This window comes from Oncorhynchus gorbuscha, linkage group LG07 (assembly GCF_021184085.1).
Source record: "Oncorhynchus gorbuscha isolate QuinsamMale2020 ecotype Even-year linkage group LG07, OgorEven_v1.0, whole genome shotgun sequence".
Lineage (NCBI taxonomy): Eukaryota > Metazoa > Chordata > Actinopteri > Salmoniformes > Salmonidae > Oncorhynchus > Oncorhynchus gorbuscha.
In genome coordinates, this window is record NC_060179.1 from 67,805,649 (window position 1) to 67,828,754 (window position 23,106).

Below are 23,106 nucleotides of genomic sequence, written 5' to 3' on the forward strand. Positions count from 1 at the left end.
CATCATGTAATTGTCAATAAAAGCCTTTGACACTTATGAAATGCTTGTAATTATACTTCAGTATTCCATAGTAACATCTGACAAAAATATCTAAAGACACTGAAGCAGCAGATTTAGAAAATTCATATTTGTGTCATTCTCAAATTTTTTAGCCACGACTGTATATTCCATCATTAATAATTAATATGCCTAATAATGGCGACAGTTCTTGCAAAGGATTGTTACATATCACCAGGATTGCCATTGCATTAGATTTTTTACAAAACAATTCTTGTGATTCATCCTATATTGTACCTAACATCCTTACCCCCTAGCAAAAATATGTTGTCTTTTATCAGATCTACTGGTCTGGGGTCAGGTTGACCAGGATTCAAAGAGTGACGCATGTTCAATGTATTTGTTATTCACAGAACTAACAGATGCATATCTGTGGGATCATCACTTTCCTTAGTGTCAACACACTCCTTGAGATGTGACCTTGACTATGACTATACTTCATGATGCAGTACCCCCACGAAAAATGTTTATTTTTTGAGAACAACAGAGTTGATATTTGGAATCAGATTTAAGGAACTGAAGTTGCCTTCTGACCTTTTGACCTTAGTCCCTGGGGCCCCGCTGAACTGGTCTGGTCACTTCATTTATATAGTCATTGGTCTAGGCGGTCATTTTAATCTGCATGTTAATTACCAGAGCGACTGGGAGTCTTTATTTTAGATTGGATCCAGCAGATAAAGTGTGAACGATGAGACCGAACAGAGTGGAAAAGTGTTCTATCTCACCTGCCGGATAACCACTCTGAATGGTGACACCTGCTTTAATTGTACTAGAGGAGAGGGTTAAGAGAATGTTCCAGTCGTGCTTTATTTGCTGGGCCTCTAGCTGTGTGTCATCTAGTGATGGGGGGGAAACATTTCTACAGTTACATATTTGGATATTATTTTTGACTATATATCGTATTGACAATATCGCAATATTATTTTTGCGCTTGTTAGCTGTACCTGCACCAAAACTCCAGTATTTTTCCTTCATAGCTTCTTCTGCATCTTCTTTTTAAATGGGGAGCCAATTTGCTTTCAGGTTTTTTATTTCCATGACAGAAACTATGTTTATCCTGGTTCTCTCTTGTCCCTCTTCAGCAGACATATGGTGAGCGACATGTTTGGAACATCAAATCTCTATACATACAGTATAGAATCGTGAGAATCACAATACATATCATATTGGCACCAAAGTATTGTGATAACATCGTATCTTAAGGTCCCTGGCAATTCCCAGCCCTTGTGTCATCCTCCGTATGCCACAGATACCAGCTTTCAGAGGCGGTCATAATTAAATTAGCCACTGGGATGTCATGTAGATTTCTATACTGATTTATGTAGAGTGGGAAGAAATGAAAAGTGTGAAGTGACGGAAAGCAGTTGTGTGTCCTATACTGTCTCCTTGGGGATTGGCATCTAACTTGATTTAATTCCTCTCGGCTATCGCACAGTGTTGTTTTAAAGATGATATGTTCATTCGCTCCTGATGTCAGACTTTCTTCAGTCCAACAAGCTTTTTCTTGAGAGGTTTTACCTTCATTTATAGTCGTTGGGTGTAACGGTAAGCTCTCTGCTATGTTGTTGTGTGTGTGTGTGTGTGTCCTGTTTTCCAGGTGTGTATCGAGACGTACATGTCCAGCTGTCACCAGCGCAGCATCAACACGGCCGTGAGGGCCACCCTCAGCCAGATCCTGGGGGACCTCGCCCTGCAGCTCAGACACAGACAGGTCAGCCACCCCAGGCACCTTTGACCTCTCACATTATCACCCACTCAGACTAGAAGCAACTTGAATGAATATAGGTTGGGTGGGGAGATGAGTGGTTCTAGAGTGAGGCACATCTTCATTTCACACTTGAGAGCTCATACGAGAGCTTGTAATCACCTCATTAAATAGCTACATAAAATACAGCACTGTGTTCTATACATTTTGGTAGACTGTTGTACTGCTGTGATTATAAGAATCACTAATAAGATCACAAATTATTTGAATATGCATGGGAATGCATTGCATGCATAATCATAGATGAAGTGAAGCCACCATACAGTGTCTGAAATTCTATACTATTGTCTTGTGGGTCTCTGTAGGGAGTGGATGGCGAAGACCCACCAGTGCCCGCACACCAGCGCAGAGGTACTTTATAGCTCTGTTATTTAGCAAAAGCCTTCACTGCCCTTCACATGCCAGGTGGAATATACCTCCACAGGGACTATAATGTCCCTTTTTATGAAGCAGTGAATACAGGTTGTTTAGACATCACACGTCTTTTACTACAAGGCTGGGTGATTCATACCTCGAGTCCATGTCTAAAAGTGTGAGATGAGACCATTACGAGGGGTTGGTGCAGTGTGTCTTGTGGTTCAACTGTTCTGTCAGACCTGTGTCAAATGCATTTATCAAACAGAGCTGCGTTTCATTTAGTTTGCCCTGGACAATGCACCCAATGGCATAGTCCCAAAAGCTCAAACTCCAAACTTGGAATCACTATAAAGGGAATTCTTAAACAAATTGAATAAAAGCCGAAAACACATCTCTTTCTTGCACTATACTGTACAGCAGGGATTTCCAACTTCTGTTCCTGGGGAGCTATCCCCCTTTTAGGTTTTTTGCTCCAAACAAAGTTGTAACTAACCTGATTCAGCTTATCAACTAGATAATTATTAGAATCAGGTGGGCTAGATGAGGGTTGGAGTGAAAGTCTAGAGGACGGTAGCTTTCCAATGTTCCCAAAAGTTAAAATGCCAAGCTTGGAATCGCATGTATGTATTTAACATAGTTAGGCTATATATAAGGTATGTTATCAGTTGCGTTTGTTCTCCTGAGTGTGGTGTCTCTAATGGTTGTTGGCCTGTATGTTTTTAGATGTGTCTCCCACTGCACAGTCCCTGTGTGAGGACGTTGTGACTGTGATAACCGTCTTCTGCGAGAAGCTAGAGGGGGTTGACCAGTAAGAATGATTCTTTATGCAGAGTTTATAGCCCTGAACTGTATGTTTCTCTCTCATCCGGAGAACACATCATTCCTCCCACCTTGTCTACCCTGCTGGCTGTTTTAAAGGTCACTTCTACAAAGCATGATTCAGTTTTACATCAATGTTCTATAGAGATGTTTCTTGCTTGGCTTTTATAAAGGTGAGACACCTGAGGCTGCATCCCAAATGCCATTCCATTCATAGTGCACTATTGACCAGAACCCATAGGGAATAGGGTGCCATTTGGGATAAAAGCCTGACACTCTGACTAATGGTCTGTTTGTTTTCACAGTGAGAACCAGCTGCTCCAGCTGCTCTACCTAGAGTGCATCTTGTCCATGCTCAGCAGCTGTCCTCCCACCATGCACCTGAACAGAGGTTTCACAGACCTGATCTGGTAAGGCCTGGCTGTGGCTAACACATACAGTATATAGTCACGCTTCCCTGTCTGAATACCTGCCTCCTTTTCCGTCTGATTTCATATCTCGAGGGGACCCTATATACGGTCTTCATAATGCATACGTGCCACATTCATAAGCAGAACATGAGCACTTCATAAAGTATGCTCCTTCAAGTAAAGTGTTACCATATTATCTGTCTACATAAAACACGTGACATGTCTTGTCCCCTGCTCTCAGGAAGCAACTTTGTCCGTCGTTGGTGGTGATCATGGGAAACCCTGTGAACGACAAGACCATCACCTCGGCCCACGGCCACGGAGGGGGGTGTCAGGATCCAGACCCCTCTCTAGGTGGTGTGTCTGACCAGGGCCGGGGATCCGGCTGCTCCTCCACCACTCCGGCCATGATCGGCCCGGTGGTGCGGACCATCTGCTACGTGGCTGCTGAGCTGGTGCGCCTGGTGGGCTGTGTGGAGTCCATGAAGCCTGTTCTGCAGTCGCTGTACCACCGCATCCTGCTCTATCCCCCCCCACAGCACCGCGTGGAGGCCATCAAGATTATGAAGGAGGTGGTCCGAGCCCCAGACTCCTCACTGTTCACCAGTCACCTCAAATCCCCTAACATAATGTTTATAGAGCAATCAGTTGAATTAGACAGTGGAATGTTGCTGCTTTATCGACAGAACCAGTTTGAGTGTTGCAGAAGGGATGCGATGAACAAAAATGAACCAAAGTGTCTTTGTATGCGTTTTGTAGATTCTGGGAAGTCCTCAGCGCTTGTTTGACCTGGCTGGTCCCTGTGTTATAGAGCCTGAGTCTAGGAAAAGGTCCTTCTCCAAGAGGAAGTCTCACCTGGACCTGCTAAAACTGTGAGGACCCACATTCTCTTATTATATTTACCGGTATAACCTTTACCGGTACAACCTTGTGAACCAAAAGATATGCGTCTACCTGCTGTATAAGCCTCTAACCAATACATCATGTACTATAGTGAAAAGGAAGTAGTACTGTTGTAAACTGGTACATAGTGTGTTTGATGTGTCTGTGTGTGCCTACAGGGTGATGGATGGCATGACAGAGGCCTGTATGAAGGGGGGCATCGAGGCCTGCTACTCCTCAGTGTCGTGTGCCTGTGCCCTCCTGGGAGCTCTGGATGAGTTGAGTCATGGGCGTGGCCTACAGTCAGAACAGGCCCGCATGCTGCTGCGCCGATTGGACGAGCTGAAAGAGGGGGCAGAATCCACGCGGGAGTCCATGGAGATCAATGAGGCGGACTTCCGCTGGCAGCGCCACGTCCTCTCGTCGGAGCACGCTCCCTCTGAGCCCTCTGCCATCTCTGCCACGGAGCGCAGTCCTGACATCAGCATCAGCGTCACCACCGATACGGGCAAGACCACTCTGGATGGGGAGCTGGGACAGACCACTCTGGATGGGGAGCTGGGACAGACCACTCCAGAGGGGCAGGAGTGTGGTGAAGAACCCCAGCTGCCTTCACCTTCCTCCTGCGGGCCGGACGCTGACCCTGAGCTACGCCCCTGTGTGAGGGAGCCAGGCGCCGAGCCCGGAGGACCCCCAGACGTGGTGCAGCGCAGCCACGCACTAGTCTACCCCGACATCACTAACTTCCTGTCCGTGGATGCCCGGGCGCACCCTCATGGCTCGCGCTACAGCGAGAGCAACTTCAGTGTGGATGAGGGGGAGATGTCGCGCACTGAGTTTGATTCATGTGACCAGTACTCCATGGCGGCGGAGAAGGACTCGGGCCGCTCGGATGTGTCCGACATGGGCTCTGATAACTGCTCTCTGGCCGATGAGGAGCAGACACCCAGGGATTGTCCCGGTCATCGCTCCCTGAGGACGGCAGCCCTTTCCCTGAAGCTACTGAAGAACCAGGAGGCTGACCAGCAGAGCGCCCGGCTCTTTGTCCAGTCTCTGGCCGGCCTGTTGCCTCGCCTGCTGGGGATGCACAGCACGACAGACGTGGACACGTCCCTGCAGAACTTCTCCTCTACATTCTGCTCAGGCCTACAGGCGGGTAAGCGATACAAAGAGAGAGGAGATTAAGGGAGATGGCATGAGACGATGGAGGGAGGATGTGAGATAACATCAGATATCCGTGGAGAAGTCATTGAAAGTCACATTGTAATTACAGTATCTAATTTAGTATTTTAAGTTTTCTGATGGGGATACGAGGTAAGTTAATTGTCTTAATTGTCCTAGTTTCGTCAATGGTTTCTATTTGACCCTGTATCCGACCCTCTCTCCCAGGTGGCATCCATTCACCAGGCTATGAGGGCAGTGAGAACCTGAACTGTCAGGCCCTGATGAACGCTGACGGCCTTTACCTGGTCTCCTACTATGCCTTGCTCCTCAGCCTCAAACTCTGCTGCCAGGACTACTACCGCAGGAGGCCCATGCCTGTACTGGTCAGCCTGGTGAGTGGTGGTTGTGGAGTCAATGTGTTGGCGCACTAAAGCTGACATCCCCTGTGTATGGTAGAGAGGAAGCCCGAAGACAAGTGTTGTGATCAGCTGAACACGATATAGTTCTGTAGCCAATTATTTTGTTTATGTGGTTTATATATTTTAAAGCGATCCCACCAGGCCTCATGGTATCCCCCATTGAATTCTCTCTCCTGCTGCAGAAAGAGTTTGTTCGTCTCATCCAGAGCAGTGGGGTGCTGGTGGTGCTGTCTCAGGCCTGGATCGAGGAGCTCTACCTCCAGGTTCTGGACCGGAACTTGCTGGGGGAGGCTGGCTACTGGGGCTCACCAGAGGAACACTCCTTACCCCTCATCACCATGCTAACTGGTAGGATGGGACACAGCTCTCCCACACTGTTTTATTCATGCAGATTCTTTATATGTCAACATAAAAGTATTAACATAATGCTCCTTTTGGGTCTTTGAAGTGTATTATGACGACTCATCACGTTGTGTCCTCTCTCTGTCTGTCTCTGGTCAGACATCGATGGTCTGGGCAGTAGTGCCATCGGAGGTCAGCTGATCCGTAAGGCCAACACACAGTCCCCCTTCAGCTGTGACAAGAGTGGCAGTGACACCCTCATGGCAGGTACTGACACCCCCCAGGTACTGACAACACCAGGTACCCCCAGCTGTCCTTTCTGAGTCGCTTAGACAAGGCAGTTTTTGACTATATTTTGCTTTGATATTTAGGCATATTGTAGTGTGTATTTTTTTGCTTTATTCAAACATCGGGGGAGATAGATTAGGAGGAGACAAAGTGGGAAGGGTGGAGACAGGGACTGAACCCTGGTCTCTGGGGTTGCATATATGTGCCTAGATCAGGGTTTCCCAAACTCGGGTCCTCGAGATTCCAAGGGGTGCACTACACAGCTGATTCAAATAATCATCAAACTTTGATAAGTTGAAATAGCTGTGGCGTGTTAGGGCAAAAACCAAAACGTGCACCCCTTGGGGTCACGAGGAGCAAGTTTGGGAAACGCTGGCCTAGATGCTGTACTCTACATGGAGAGAGAAATATATTGTTCTCCTTGTGTCCCTCACAGGAGAGGGAATGGAGAGCTGCCAGCATCTGCCTACCTCTTTTATTACCACTGAGAACAAAAGATGCACTTGAGCAACCTCGTTACCATGGCAACCGCGGCTGAGTTGCCCATTAGGCTTTTAAAGCTTTCATGTTATAAGCTACCTATGTACACATAATCAACAGGGACGACTATATTAACATGGAACGGAGAAAAGGGGCCGTTGTCAGTTCTACTTATTTCCCTGTATGAAATGTTATTGTCACACAGAGTGCCTTTTATAGTGCTTAAATCTCTCAAGGTGTCTAACGGGACTGTTGTTTACTGCATGTCTGTTTTTTTATTTATTATTATTATTTTTTTTACTAGGCAAGTCAGTTAAGAACAAATCCTTATTTTCAATGACTGCCTAGGAACAGTGGGTTAACTGCCTGTTCAGGGGCAGAACGACAGATTTGTACCTTGTCAGCTCTGGGATTTGAAATTGCAAATTGCAAAAAGTCCAACACTCTAACCACTAGGCTACCCTGCCGCCCCTGTTCACTGCCTCTGCAAATAAGGCCACAGCACATTCCAGAGCTGCTGAATCAATACACAGATAGGTGTAGTGTAGGTTCTGACTTAACTCCCATTGGTGCTTTTACAGACATGGGGTCTTTGTCAAAACACATGTGGATGTACTGTGTACAGTTTTAAGTCTGACTAAACCCCATTGTGCTGTAGCATAGGTCTTGGTCAATACAAAGATGACGGTCTGACTTACTCAACCTTTCTTCATACTGTATTATGCTTAGTTCCTGATCAATAGTCTACACAGCTGTACTACTTATGCTCTCTATCCTTAGTTGCTACACACATTTTTTAAACTTTATATTAATGATAGGCAGTCGTGGCCAAAAGTTTTGAGAATGACACATATTCATTTTCAAAGTTTTCTGCTTCAGTGTCTTTAGATATTTTTGTCAGATTTTACTCTGGAATACTGAAGTATATTTACAAGCATTTCATAAGTGTCAAAGGCTTTTATTGACAATTACACAATGTTGATGCAAAGAGTCAATATTTGCAGTGTTGACGCTTCTTTTTCAAGACCTCTGCAATCCGCCCTGGCATACTGTCAATTAACTTCTGGGCCACATCCTGACTGATGGCAGCCCATTCTTGCATAATCAATGCTTTGAGTTTGTCAGAATTTGTTGGTTTTTGTTTGTCCACCTGCCTCTTGAGGATTGACCACAAGTTCTCAATGGGATTAAAGTCTGGGGAGTTTCCTGGCCATGGACCCAAAATATTGATATTTTGTTCCCCGAGCCACTTAGTTATCACTTTTGCCTTATGTCAAGGTGCTCCATCATGCTGGAAAAGGCATTGTTCGTCACCAAACTGTTCCTGGGTGGTTGGGAGAAGTTGCTCTGGGAGGATGTGTTGGTAGCATTCTTTATTCATGGCTGTGTTCTTAGGCAAAATTGTGAGTGAGCCCACTCCCTTGGCTGAGAAGCAACCCCACACATGAATGGTCTCAGGATGCTTTACTGTTGGCATGACACAAGACTGATGGTAGCGCTCACCTTGTCTCTGGACAAGCTTTTTGTCCGGATGCCCCAAACAATCGTAAATGTGGATTCATCAGAGAAAATGACTTTACCCCAGTCCTCAGCAGTCCAATTCCTGTACCTTTTGCAGAATATCAGTCTGTCCCTGAGGTTTGTCCTGGAGAAAAGTGGCTTCTTTGCTGCCCTTCTTGACACCATGCCATCCTCCAAAAGTCTTCGCCTCACACCTGCCTGCTGCCATTCCTGAGCAAGTTCTGTACTGGTGGTGCCCCGATCCCGCAGCTGAATCAACTTTAGGAGACAGTCCTGGTGCTTGTTGGACTTTCTTGGGCGCCTTGAAGCATTCTTCACAACAATTGAACCGCTCTCCTTGAAGTTCTTGATGATCTGATAAATGGTTGATTTAGGTGCAATCTTACTGGCAGCAATATCCTTTCCTGTGAAGCCCTTTTTGTGCAAAGCAATGATGCCGGCACGTGTTTCCTTGCAGGTAACCATGATTGACAGAGGAAGAACAATGATTCCAAGCACCACCCTCCTTTTGAAGCTTCCAGTCTGTTATTTGAATGCAATCAGCATGACAGAGTGATCTCCCGCCTTGTCCTCGTCAACACTCACACCTGTGTTAACGAGAGAATCACTGACATGATGTCAGCTGGTCTTTTTGTGGCAGGGCTGAAATGTTTTTTTTTTGTTATTCAGTTAATTTGCATGGCAAAGAGGGACTTTGCAATTCATCTGATCACTCTTCATAACATTCTGGAGTATATGCCAATTGCCATCATACAAACTGAGGCAGCAGACTTTGAAAATGTTGGTATATTTGTGTCATTCTCAAAACTTTTGTCCACAACTGTACAGTACCAGTCTAAAGTTTGGACACACCTACTCATTCAAGGGTTTTTCTTTATTTTTACTATTTTCTACATTGCAGAATAATACTGACTACATCAAAACTATGAAATAACACATGGTTTCATGTTGTAACCAAAAAAGTGTTCAACAAATCAAAATATATTTTAGATTCTTCAAAGTAGCCAGCTGATGACAGCTTTGAACACTCTTGGCATTCTCTCAACCAGCTTCATGAGGAAGGCTTTTCCAACAGTCTTGAAGGAATTCTCACATGCTGAGAACTTGCTGGCTGCTTTTCCTTCACTCTGTGGTCCAACTCAGCCCTAACCATCTCAATTGGGTTGAGGTCAGGTGATTGTGGAGGCCAAGACATCTGATGCAGCACTCCATCACTCTCATTGGTCAAATAGCCCTTACACAGCCTGGAGGTGTGTTTTAGGTCATTGTCCTGTTGAAAAACAAATTACCTTCCCACTAAGCCCAAACCAGATTGGTTGGCGTATCGTTGCAGAATGCTGTGGATCCATGCTGGTTGTGTCTGGAATTCTAAATAAATCACTGACAGTGTCACCAGCAAAGCACCAACACACCATCTGCTCCATGCTTCACGGTGGGAACCACACATGCGGAGATCATCCGTTCACCTACTCTGCAGCGGTTGGAACCAAAAATCTCACATTTGGACACCAGACCAAAGGACAGATTTCCACCAGTCTAATGTCCAGCGCTTGTGTTTCTTGGGCCAAGCAAGTCTCTTCTTCTTATTGGTGTCCTTTTAGTAGTGGTTTCTTTTCAGCAATTCGACCATGAAGGCCTGATATTCATGCAGTCTCCTCTGAACAGTTGATGTCTGTTACTTGAACTCTGAAGCATTTATTTGGGCTGCAATCTCAGGTGCAGTTAACTAATGGACTCTGCAGCAGAGGTAACTCTGGGGCTTCCTTTCCTGTGGCGGTCCTCATGAGCCAGTTTCATCATAGAGCTTGATCGTTTTTGCGACTGTGCTTGAAGAAACTTTCAAAGTTCTTGAAATTTTCCGACCTTCATGTCTTAATGATAGACTGTTGTTTCTCTTTGCTTATTTGAGCTGTTCTTGACATAATATGGACTTGGTCTTTTACCAAATAGGGATATCTTCTGTATACCACCCCTACCTTGTCACAACACAACTGATTGGCTCAAACACATTGAGGAAAGAAATTCCACAAATGAACTTTTAACAAGGCACGCCTGTTAATTGAAATGCATTCTGCATCTTGCCTATGCCGTTCGGCCATCGCTCATTCATATATTTTTATGTACATATTCTTATTCATTCCTTTACACTTGTGTGTGTATAAGGTAGTGGAATTGTTAGGTTAGATTACTTATTTCGCTACACTCGCATTAACATCTGCTAACCATGTGTATGTGACAAATACAATTTGATTTGATTCCAGGTGACTACCTCATGAAGCTGGTTGAGATAATACAAAGAGTGTGCAAAGCTGTCATCTAGGCAAAGGGTTGCTACTTTGAAGAATCTCAAATATATATTTAGATTTGTTTAACACTTTTCTGACATGATTCCATATGTGTTATTTCATAGTTTGTCTTCACTATTATTCTACAATGTAGAAAATAGTAGAAATAAATAAAAACCCTTGAATGAGTAGGTGTCCAAACTTTTGATCGGTACTGTACATTGCATTCGGAAAGTATTCAGACCCCTAGACTTTTTCCACACTGTTACGTTACAGCCTTAATCTAAAATTGATTGAATTGTTGTTTTTCAATCAACACACAATACCCCATAATGACAAAGCAAAAACGGTTTGTTTTTTATTTATTTTTTGCAAATCTAAAAAAAAATGTATTTAATCAATTTTAGTATACGGCTGTAACGTAATGAAATGTGGAAAAGTGAAGGGATCTGAATACTTTCAGAATGCACTGTACACCCATTTGATTCTTGAATGTAACTCATAAATGAGCTTACTTCAACTTTCAACTCATCAGAACCCACAATTTAAAAAACAATGTACTCCAATGTTTGTTAATAAAGCCATACTACTTAATTTCTCAAAAGAAAAACATCAAACAATTTCTAAATACTGTTGACATCTAGTGGAAGCCATATGAACTGCAACCAGGTTCCTATTAAATGGGGCTTCCCATAGAAAACTATTGGGAAATACTTTTTTTTCCACCCTGGATGGTTTGTCCTCGGTTTCGCCTGCCAAATCAGTTCTGTTATACACAGACATCATTTTAGCAGTTTTAGAAACTTTAGAATGTTTTATATCCACAACTACCCATTATATGCATATCCTATCTTCTGGGCCTGAGTAACAAGCAGTTTACTTTGCGCACGCTTTTCTTCCGGACGTGAAAATACTGCCCCCTATCCCTAATAAGTTTTAAACTATAATTATTTTATATTGTGGATGGTCAGTCCTTGGATCCTAGCTCTGTCTATGAATTTGAGAATGGTTACATTTCTACAGGCCCATCTGTTTTTAAAAAAAATTTTTTTTTACCAATACAGAGGCAGGGTGACCCTTTCAGCTGCAGATTCTAGCTTTAAGGGTCTGACCCAACCCCCATTTGACCCTGTTTCATACATATTGTCTTGGTCAATGCACATATAAGTGTCTGGCTCACTCACTCACTCAACATTCATTCATATTATTTCAGGCATAGTGTTTGCTCGCTACATCCTGATGGGCTGCTGGAAGAACCTGATGGACACCCTGTCCACCCCACTGACGGGGCGCATGGCGGGCAGCTCCAAGGGCCTGGCCTTCATGCTGGGGTCTGAGGGGCTGAAGGAGCAGAGCCAGAGGGAGAGAGACACCATCTGTCTCAGCCTGGATGGACTACGCAAGGCAGCCGGACTCAGCTGTGCTCTAGGTAACAGGACCCAACATCATGGTGACCGTAGATAAGGCCTGCCTGACTGAATATAATCTTCAACAGAAAGTGTTTAGTTAACCCACTAGCTAGTGTGTTTAGATCAGAGGCTGGCTGGGTCAAAGGCTCAAAGTATTTGAAAGAAAACGATTTGATTCCAGGTCTGGTTTAGATGTGTCCACAAAGACATAAGTACAAAAACATCACGTTTTGAGAGAATCAAACTCAAGCAATGGTTTTGCTTAGATTTTGAACAATATCTAAATACTTCATAGGTCTATTTGTGTAGCTGTTGAAATGTCCCTGAAAACATATATGAATCAGGACCATATGATGATAAAGTATTGGCCTGGCGCTCTGTGACCGGTGCCGTAGGCCCTCAGCCCAGCTTTTCTTTGATTACCATCAGCTCTAATGAATATGAATATTCTTGCGTTATCTAGGTGTGGCTGCCAATTGTGCCTCGGCTCTGGCCCAGATGGCGGCAGCCTCGTGTGTGCAGGAGGAGAAGGAGGAGAGGGAGGTGGGCGAGTCTGGAGATGCCATCACACAAGGTACTTACAGCACCCCACATAACATACTGTACACAGGGATTCAATTGCCTTTTTCAAACACACATACCGTACTATAAAACTAGTGTATACACCAAAGATGACATTTCATTTGTCATTACTGTGCAAGACACGTAGAGGATAAAGAATCCCTTTCAGAAAAGATCCCATATTTACATGGTCACATTTTAGTTTTTGATACGGTGCTAGCTAGAGTGCTGGGATCTGATCTGATCCTGTGTCTGTTGGGTGTGTGTGTGTTCCCAGTCAAGCAGCGTGTGGAGCAGAAGCTTGAGCAGATGGGACGTCCTCAGGGGGTGCGGCTGCACACGGCCCATGTGCTCTGCATGGAGGCCATCCTCAACGTGGGCCTGGAGATGGGCAGCCACAACCAGGACTGCTGGCCCCATGTCTTCAGGTAAATACAGCCAAGCTGTGGCAGGGCAGGCGATGCAGAGATCAAAGTGATGCAGAGATCACAACCCTCTCCATAACCACTGAGAAATGCATGATAGCATATTACATTGGATTCTCGGTACAGTTGCAGCCACAGGTTACTAACACTCATCTATAATGTGAACTCTCATCTGTAACGACACACTGAACAATACAGTAGCGTACTGGTCTCTGTCTATCCAGGGTGAGCGAATATGTCAGCTCTCTGGAGCACAGCCACTTCAGCGACGGCAGCTCCCAGGCCACCATGACCATCACCCAGGCCCAGCAGGCTGTAGACCTGGGGCTGGATTTGTGTGGCGAGCCTAGTCCGGACAGTGATCTGGCCCTCAGCAGCCAGCCGGTCATCCAGCCCCAGTCCATCCAGGAGCTGCTAAGGGAGGGTAGGGGAGGGAAAGGCCTGGACCGTAGCCTGATGACTGGGACCAGCGCATCCAAGGCCGTCTGCACCCTATCTACACAGGCAGACAGGTACTGCAGTATAGGCTACAGAACTGCCTGAATAGCATACTAAGTTTCATATTCTCCTCTCGCTCTCTTTTTCATTGACTTTCATGCCTGAATAGCAATATGAAACAAACAATATAGTTATTGTTGACTGACTAGGCTGAAATACAAAAGTTGTCGGTGAAAGAAACAGCAGCCCATGTTAAATGGCCACCTGGTGGCAGTGTGGATCAAGCACAGCTCAAGTACATTAAAGTATTTGACTGTATTCGACCCAGGCCAGTATGTGATTTGGTACTCTTGATTGTACAAATTAAGAGTCACATGGTCATGCAGCACTTTCTCTTCTGAACATAGGACAATTACACATGGATAAGTTATAGTCTGCAGTCAGGGCCAGATTAAGAAATCATCATGAAGCGTCATGCAGATTTGTACAATATTCTGAGGAAATATAAACTGTGTATTATAGGGTACCCGTAAGCGACTAAATACCCTTTCCAGTGTCACACTGTCCCACCTAATGAAGAAGATGAAGCTGTAGGCTACTCACCGGTGATGGTCTCATGAAGGCCATAGCATATCTCATGATAAACTACTTTGAAAAACAGTGCTGCTGAAAATTGGGAGTTGAGAAAGAGAAAAAAAATGATATTGGTTCTACAGAAAGATTAGTCTTCTCTTTTCAGCGGTAGGCATTTACTTTTCAAACTTTATGTGTTTCCTGCAATTGTATTTTGAAATTTGCAAAAGGCAAACTAACAGCCGCAACCAACCATAGAAATATAATCCATAGATGGCAGTTCCCATTCAAGTCAGGTCTGGCAGCCATTGCTAGTGTATCCATGAGTTTAACAGTCAAATTGCCAGGGTTAGATGTTCCAAAAATATTCTATGGATTATATGTCTATGGCCACAACACAACAGACTGTCCTATATTTAGCGCTGCATGCAGCACAAATTGCGACCTTCCCCACTGTAGGCATACCGGTAACTTCCAAAATAAAGGAAACACGTGAGTAAATGAGGAATATAAAGTATACAGTATGTTATGTGTGGGGTGCATTTTCCTGCCATGGTTTAGGTCCTCTCGTAGAATCTATGCCAAGGCACTTTGAAGCTGTTCTGGCTCGTGGTGGCCCAACACCCTTTTAAGAGATTTTAAGTGTTTTGGAAGTTACCTGTATGTGCCTGTGATAAAACTTAGTCCCCGGTTATTGTTTTTTAGCTATTGGTCCTCTGTGGCAAAATTCTACTCTCTGGTGTATTTTGAACATTCAGAGTGGGCTTCTGTGGTTGGATAAAAATAAATAAACCATTTTATTTATCTATTTTTTTGGGGACTCTTGGGCCCCCTACGGGCTTCAGTCCCTGCATTAATCCGGCCCTGCCTGCAGTGCTTATATAACTACATAAGCACTAGGCCGCTTTTAGAGAAAATAATAAAAACACTTATCTGGCAGATGTTTCACTCCTACTAGTCCCACAGCTTTCTAATTGGCTTGTGGTGATTCCTTTCTGCTGTTTGAAGAATATAGTGGCAATAATTTGGATTCCACTGTATGACCTTTTTTGCAGGTTATTTGAGGACTCTGTCAGTAAACTGAACATGGTTAGCCTGGTGGGTTTCCTGCACCAGCTGAGGAGAGCATCTCAGTCCCAGCTCTTTGACTCAGTCACTGAGACAGGAGACTACTCCTTAGCCATGCCAGGTACCAAACACAGCACATGCTTATCCCCAATAGACTTAGATAAAAACCCTGGGTCAAATTTGCCCAGTAGAATAGAACCAACAGAACAGTCCCAAAGGTCATCAATGTTGCCTGTGTGTTTTTAGGAGAGGCCAAGTCCACCATGGACAGGCGTAGTGCCCTGCATCTGTTCCGGCTGGGGGAGGCCATGCTGCGGATCGTGAGGAATAAGACCAGACCCCTGCTGCACATGATGAGGGCCTGGAGCATAGTGGCACCACACCTGGTGGAGGTAGGAGCACAGGGAATGCGTCTCAACTGTGTAGCCTCCTTTGCTGATGTCCTCTCCTCCACAATCACTAACATGGTATAGCCTAATAGGTTCACCCTTTCTGCAGGTTATATTAGGCCTATACCCACTGGGCACAGACATCAGTTCAACATCTAGTTTTGATTTACGTTCGTGAACTAACGTGAAATCAACAAACATTTTCATGCGGCCGTTTGATTTAGTTTGGTGAGAAAATATGAAATTCCGTTAGTTTTCCAAGTTGATTCAATGTCATTTACATATAGATTTTTTGTTGTTGAAATTACATGGGAACAGCGTTGATTCTACCAGTTTTTGCCCATTGGGCATTGTTCTCGTTACTGTTTCTCTCCGTCTCCTCCTAGGCTGCCTGCCACAAAGAGCGTCATGTATCCCAAAAGGCTGTGTCCTTCATCCATGATGTTCTGATGGAGGTGCTGACCAGCTGGGCAGAGCTTCCCCACTTCCACTTTAACGAGGCGCTCTTCAGACCCTTCGAGCACATCATGCAGCTGGAGCTGTGTGACGAGGACGTGCAGGACCAGGTGAGTTGTCCCACACACACACCTCTTATAATTAGTTGACCCGGTAGTTGAAATGTCCTATTGTTTGTCCCTCAGGTGGTCACGTCCATAGGGGAGCTGGTAGAGATGTGTTCTCCTCAGATCCAGTCTGGCTGGAGACCTCTATTCAGTGCCCTAAGGACTGTGCATGGGAACAAGCCAGACATGAAAGACTACCTGATAGGAGAATATTCCATGGGTATGTATGACAGGCAGCCTAGTCTTTGAGTTTGTTACATCTCAATGTTTCTATGTGTTATTGTATTCCCTCAGGTACTGCCCGGCTACAGTATTTCTATTGTATTCACATGCATTCTGTTTCTTTGGGTTGTCTGTAATGATGGCTTATGAGAGAGAGTCTCAGCAGGAGAAACTGTATGTTGGCACAGAGCCTCGTCTCCTCTCTCGAAGGAGATTCCTGTATATTGCTGTTTTTTATTGAGGTTATTTTCTGCTCCGTCTGTAATGCAGGGAAGTCTCAGGCACCTGTGTTTGATGTCTTTGAAGCATTTATCAACACCGACAACATTCAGGTCTTCGCCAACGCAGCAACTGACTACATCATGTGCCTTATGAAGTTTGTCAAAGGTTTAGGTAAGTCAGGTAAATGAGATGATTACACCATTTTATTTTTCTGTGGATGTGTAATACTACTGTCATGATCGTCACATTTTTAGGTAGAGACATTGAATTTTCATGTTATTTGGTAAGAAATAATGGAATTGATTACTCTGATTGCCATCAGTGAGTGTGTTGGCCTTGTTCCCAGGAGAAGTGGACTATAAGGAGATTGGGGACTGTGTCAATGCCACTGGCTACAGTTCTACAGACCTGTGCCTCCCTGCTCTGGACTACCTGAGGAAGTGCTCTCAGGTAGGAAAACACTGGCCCATGGGCCACCTTAGCTATTTTCAATGGGTGTCACACGAAAATGAGTTATTTTACATTTACATTTACATTACAGACAGGCTTATCCAGAAAGTCAATTAAAATAGATAAACATCCCTCTAAAGGAAGAACGTTCCATCTACGTTTAGTGTATCCACACTGTATGATGAGGTTTTCTTCTGCAGCTGCTTGCCAAAATCTACAAGATGCCTTCCAAGCCAGTGTTCCTGGGAGCCCGGCTGGCCAGCCTGCCCATGAGGGCCCAGGAGAAGTCTGTCAGCAGTGAGGATGGCATGGACTGCGTCCTGGCTGAGTTTGACGATGACACAGGCTTGATCCAGGTTTGGATCCTGCTGCTGGAGCAGCTGACTGCAGCGGTATCGAACTGCCCCCGGCAGCACCAGCCCCCCACCCTGGAACTGCTGTTTGAACTTCTCAGAGCGCTCACCAACTTGCCAGGTTAGAAGTGATACCATAACACCAAAGGACAGATCAGATTCAACACTCTCCACTAGAGTTTGGTTTACATGGTCTGGGTGATAGTTTTATAAGATAAACATAGTCATTATGAATGTAGCCTACATGAAAACCGTTTCCCCCCACCTCCATAGGACCGGGCTTTGCCATATTCTCTGTGATCCAGCTTCTTCTTCCTGTGATGTCACTCTGGCTCCAGCGTAGCCATGGCGACCATGCGTACTGGGACATAGCCGCAGCCAACTTCAAGCACGCCATTGGGTTGTGCTGTGAGCTGGTAGTGGAGCACATTCAAAGCTTCATCCACTCAGGTACAGTGGCCATGGAATGACTCCTGAGTGGTGGTCAAACATAGTGTACACAAAGCTGTCAGCAGAGATGGAAGTTCATTTAAGCAGTTAAACAGACAAAATAGGTCTTTGTGAAACTTATGTAGCCCAGGGGCCGTATGTATCCAGGGTCTCAGAGTAGGAGTGCTGATTTAGGATCAGTTTTGCCTTTTAGATCACATTGAACATTTCTACATGGGCAAGGAAAACTTGATCCTGACTCCTATTCTGAGATCCCTGATACTCCCCCAGATCCTGGTTGTCCCTCTGTCCGTATCCTTCATATCTCTGTCCTCCTGTAGATATTGGCTATGAGCATCTGATCAACCTGATGCTAAAGGACCTCTTCAAGCTGCTGGTGGCCTGTGTGGCTGAACCTGCTGAGACGATCTCTAGAGTGGGCTGCTCCTGCATCAGGTGACCATGCACTTGCGCTGTGCACGCTCACACACACACAGAATGTGTATGACTGAGCTGTAGATGACAGGTGTTTGTCTCTTCCTGTGGCAGGTACGTGTTGGTGACGGTAGGCCCAGTCTTCACTGAGGAGATGTGGCGTCTGGCATGCTGTGCCCTGCAGGATGCCTTCTCTGCCACCCTGGAGCCTGTCAAGGTAAATACCTGTGCCGTGCCATGGTTCTGACTAGAGGTAGTGTAGCTACGAATTGACTTTTTCGTAGCAGGTTAGGATAATTCACGTGGGAGGTTAGGAGATTTAAGGTTAGGAAAAGGGTTAGGGTTACTGAAAATGCTACCTGAAAATGCTACTAACCTGCTACGAAAAGTAACTTCCAGTTGTAGCTGTACTCCCTCCCCCTGCCATCCCCTGTGTCAATGGTGTTTAATGTAAAAATAATTAAAGGTGCAAACTTCCTCTCAAATTTTTCCATTGTTGTTATTTTAGAACAGTGCTATAAACTGTAGAAAAATCAAGCCACACACTCTATATGCTCCCAACAATTGAATGGGTAAACCTAATCAACGTTTCGTCAACGCTGTGCCTTCTTCAGGGTTGAGGCCAGTGGAATAATCAACACCCGTTTAGAAAATGATGTAAAAAGCTTTCCCTGGTAATGATCTCATGAGGTGATATTAATGCCATGAACAAATTACAATAATAGGACACAAATCCCCCTCGTTTAGAGGCCCAGTGCAGTCAAAATTACAACACCAGATGGTGAATTATTTAATAGAACAAAAAAGAAAGAGTTCCAAACCTCTGCCAATAACAGCTAGTTATCCATTTCTTCTCCCCACTCAGACCACTCCCAGACAGTGCTTCCAAAATTCTAGCTTGAGAAATAGTTTTTTGCTAGAAAGCTATTTTTAACATATTAATTAAAAGCTATTACAGTAAGGTATTTGCAGTGCATTCAGAAAGTATTCAGACCCCTTGATTTTTTTCCACATTTTTGTTACAGCCTTACTCTAAAATTGAATCAATTAAAAATGTTCTACATCAATCTACACATTTGTTAACCCGTTTTTGCTTTGTCCTTATGGTTTTTAGAAATGTTGGCACATTTTATAAAAATACAAAAACAAAATACGTTATTTACATAAGTATTCAGACCGTCTGCTATGAGACTTGATATTGAGCTCCGGTGCATCCTGTTTCCATTGATCACCCTTGATGTTTCTACAACTTGATTGGAGCCCACCTGTGGTAAATTCAATTGATTGGACATGATTTGGAAAAGCACACACCTGTCTATATAACGTCCCACAGTTGACAGTGCATGTCAGAGCAAAAACCAAGCCATGAGGTCAAGGGAATTGTCGTAGAGCGCCGAGACAGGATTGTGTCGAGGCACAGGTCTGGGGAAGGGTAACAAACCATTTCTGCAGTGTTGAAGGTTCCCAATAACACAGTGGCCTTCATAATTCTCACAAAAAAAGAAGTTTAGAACCACCAAGACGGGCCTTGATCAGGGAGGTGACCAAGAACCTAATGGTCACTCTGACAGAGCTCCTGAGTTCCTCAGTGGAGATGGGAGAAGATTACAGAAGGACAATCATCTCTGCAGCACTCCACCAATTAGGCCTTTATGGTAGAGTGGCCCACTCCTCAGTAAAAGGCACATGACAGCCCGCTTTAGAGTTTGCCAAAAGGCACTTAAAGAGACTCAGAGCATGAGAAACAAGATTCTCTGGTCTGATGAAACCAAGATTGAACTCTTTGGCCTGAATGCCAAGCGTCACGTCTGGAGGAAACCTGACATCAACCCTACAGTGAAGCATGGTGGTGGCAGCATCGTGCTGTGTGGATGTTCTTCAGCGGCAGGGACAGGGACACTAGTCAGGATCGAGTGAAAGATGAACTGAGCAAAGTACAGAGGGATTAATGATGAAAACCTGCTCCATAGCACTCAGGACCTCATACTGGGGAAAAGGTTCACCTTCCAACAAGACAACGACACTAGCACACAGCCAAGACAACACAGGACTGGCTTTGAGACAAGTCTCTGAATGTCCTTGAGTTGCCCAGCCAGAGCCTGGACTTGTACCAGATCGAACATCTCTGGAGACCCAAAAATGGCTGTGCAGCAATGCTCCCTATCCAACCTGACAGAGCTTGAGAGTGTCCACAGAGAAGAATGGGAGAAACTCCCCAAAAACCGGTTGTGCTAAGCTTGTAGCGTCATACCAAAAATGACTCAAGGCTGTAATCGCTGCCAAATGTGCTTCAACAAAGTGCTGAGTAAAGAGTCTAAATACTTGTGTAAATGTGATATAAAAAAAAAATGCTACAATTTCTAAAAAACAGTTTTTACTTTGTCATTATGTGGTATTGTATGTAGATTGATGAGGAAATATATATTTCATACATTTTAGAATAAGGCTGTAATGTAACAAAATGTTGAAGTCAAGGGGTCTGAATACTTTCTGAATGCACTGTACTTGTTTCCCAGAAATGATTTGATATTGAGATAAAAAATGACTGCATTGGGCCTTTAACCCATTCTGATTATGGCTGTGGTGTGTGGAAGCAGGTGAATGAATGCATGTTTCCATCTAGCCCCATATCATTCCTACACTAGGTAGGCTACATTTAGAAGGATACGTCTCACGACAAGTATTTTCCTCAGTCCCAGCCCTGCACAATATGAGAGGACCAAATATAATCTTCTTTAAAGCTTAAAGCTGCAGCCTTTTTAGAGAGAAAATAAAAAGATTGTCTCTACTTGTATTGTAGTAGAAAGAGGGCTTAAATGCATGATGCATTAATATCAATAACAGACCTTAAATATAGTGACCTTGCAAGAGATTACTCTACTTAAGAATGCATTGTGTCTTCACTAACAGCATTTATTCAGACAGTCTTAAAACATATAGTGGTAGACTCTATATGCACGCAGGCATACTGTATGGACAAGACCAACTTTCTCAGGCTTGTGATTTTTTTTTTGTGCTTCCTCTGCATTGCTTGCTCTTTGGGGCTTTAAAGCACTTTGTGACAACTGTAAAAAGGGCTTTATAAAATAGTCATAGTTGTTGTAAAAGGGTCATCTACATTCAGGACAGGTCATTAATTCCCTAGTAAAAGTAAATGTCCACTATAATTTAGCTGTTTAGTTCCAGTAATGAATGTTGGGATTACTGTCATTCATTCATTTCTTTAGACATAAAAAATGATCCTAGGTGTATGTATACTTTCACTGACTCAACTGTTTGTATGACGTTCCATGTGTGTCTGATTGAGAGAGTTGCAGTTGATCAGTGTGTTCTAGATCCTGTTGATTGGATCACATTGTATGTAACCTTGTGCTCCAGACTGTATAGCTTCAGCATGCATGCCAGAGTGCCACACAGAACCTGTGTGTGTTTCTGCGTCTCTACCTCTTGTGTAGAACCTGCTGGCGTGTTTCCGTAGTGGTTCAGACAGCTTCTCTGGGGACGCCTGTGAGGTTAAGGTGGCCGCTCCGTCCCACTCCCCCTCTGCTGAGGCAGAGTACTGGAGAATCAGAGCCATGGCCCAGCAGGTGACCCTCCACCACCACACACTAGTTTACTCAATCGGAAATCACCTTTACATTTCAGTCGCCCTATTGCACGGATCTTCTACAGTCCGGATTGAATCTAAGCCTAGGCTTACATGCATGTTGATGTGAAATGACGTATACATGTGTGGCTGTCCACAGTCAGACCTGTGTCCAATACTACTATTCATCAATCTAGATGTTATTAAACAACATTTCAAAACTCTGTATTAAGTCTCAAATCTTCTATGTAGACAGTACATGTCATGATTCATGTATATTGTTCAGTATGACTTTATAGTTGTTGAACATGTCTCCTATCTTCCTCCTGTCTTTAGGTGTTTATGCTGGACACCCAGTGCTCCCCTAAAACCCCCAATAACAAAGAAGGCTTTGAGCATGCCCAGTCTTGTGTGCTCATCATAGAGCTCCCTTCAGACCAGCAATCCAATGGTCACACTCAGAAAAGGTTTGCAACGTTTAATCACATAGCTGGTGTGTGGTGGCTTTTGTATACTGCGTGTTCAACCTGTCGTGTACAAGTACACCATCAACTTTGAATCATTGCTCTATTCACTATCTATATATAGTGTGTTACAGTTTGTCTGGGTTCACAGCCCGTTCTCAGAATGTAGCTTTCGATGTGCAGTATATTCTATCTCCTTATGTGCTGATTTCTCTCTCATGTGCTGGACTTACAACAGAAAAATTGGGTAAGAGCACTTCGATGACACCCATACCATGATTCTGGTTTACTGTGAGCAGCATTTATGCCCACCTGTATATTCAATATTTACATTTTTCCTTTAAGCATCCATTCAATGTCATGGACCATATTATGTCATTTTAACATCTGTTATCAGATGACATAAGCTACTGTGCAGATGATGAAGACTTTGTCTTATCCACCATGCGTAGATATGAAATTCTTTCCATTTTTATAAAATAAGAATATTCCCAGAGTCCTCTGACCTCTGATACAGTATTATTATTTTGATCAAGCTCTTTGGGATTACAATGTGGTTTTTATTAAATCTGCTTTTGACTTTCAGTTAAGGACCTTTTCTTTAATGCTGTTTATCAGAAACCTCATATGATGCCCAGAAGGATGGAGAAATTGATGTCTGCGATTTAAAGCTAGAGTCCTTAATTGAAACAATGGCAAATCGGTCAATCCGCCTTTGTTTTGGTAAACA

General features: G+C 44.2%; 1 protein-coding gene across 7 annotated transcripts in view; it reads left to right on the forward strand.

Moving 5' to 3' along the window:
* Positions 1–23,106, forward strand: part of arfgef3 (ARFGEF family member 3) — a 45,871-nt gene that overhangs the window by 13,890 nt on the left and 8,875 nt on the right. For 2 of the 7 annotated variants that reach the window (XM_046357296.1, XM_046357289.1), the window contains exons 6-32: positions 1,655–1,768; positions 2,128–2,173; positions 2,903–2,987; positions 3,304–3,408; positions 3,650–3,980; positions 4,168–4,280; positions 4,470–5,446; positions 5,680–5,846; positions 6,056–6,221; positions 6,375–6,482; positions 12,003–12,218; positions 12,662–12,772; positions 13,037–13,187; positions 13,409–13,696; positions 15,251–15,384; positions 15,510–15,655; positions 16,039–16,218; positions 16,294–16,435; positions 16,708–16,839; positions 17,006–17,109; positions 17,310–17,583; positions 17,736–17,912; positions 18,233–18,347; positions 18,441–18,543; positions 21,782–21,913; positions 22,249–22,379; positions 22,615–22,623. In XM_046357296.1, the coding sequence (XP_046213252.1) occupies positions 1,655–1,768; positions 2,128–2,173; positions 2,903–2,987; positions 3,304–3,408; positions 3,650–3,980; positions 4,168–4,280; positions 4,470–5,446; positions 5,680–5,846; positions 6,056–6,221; positions 6,375–6,482; positions 12,003–12,218; positions 12,662–12,772; positions 13,037–13,187; positions 13,409–13,696; positions 15,251–15,384; positions 15,510–15,655; positions 16,039–16,218; positions 16,294–16,435; positions 16,708–16,839; positions 17,006–17,109; positions 17,310–17,583; positions 17,736–17,912; positions 18,233–18,347; positions 18,441–18,543; positions 21,782–21,913; positions 22,249–22,379; positions 22,615–22,623 (4,757 nt within the window). The remainder of the gene's footprint in view (positions 1–1,654; positions 1,769–2,127; positions 2,174–2,902; positions 2,988–3,303; positions 3,409–3,649; positions 3,981–4,167; positions 4,281–4,469; positions 5,447–5,679; positions 5,847–6,055; positions 6,222–6,374; positions 6,483–12,002; positions 12,219–12,661; positions 12,773–13,036; positions 13,188–13,408; positions 13,697–15,250; positions 15,385–15,509; positions 15,656–16,038; positions 16,219–16,293; positions 16,436–16,707; positions 16,840–17,005; positions 17,110–17,309; positions 17,584–17,735; positions 17,913–18,232; positions 18,348–18,440; positions 18,544–21,781; positions 21,914–22,248; positions 22,380–22,614; positions 22,624–23,106) is intronic. The other 5 variants (XM_046357290.1, XM_046357291.1, XM_046357293.1 and 2 more) reach the window with 5 other exon arrangements.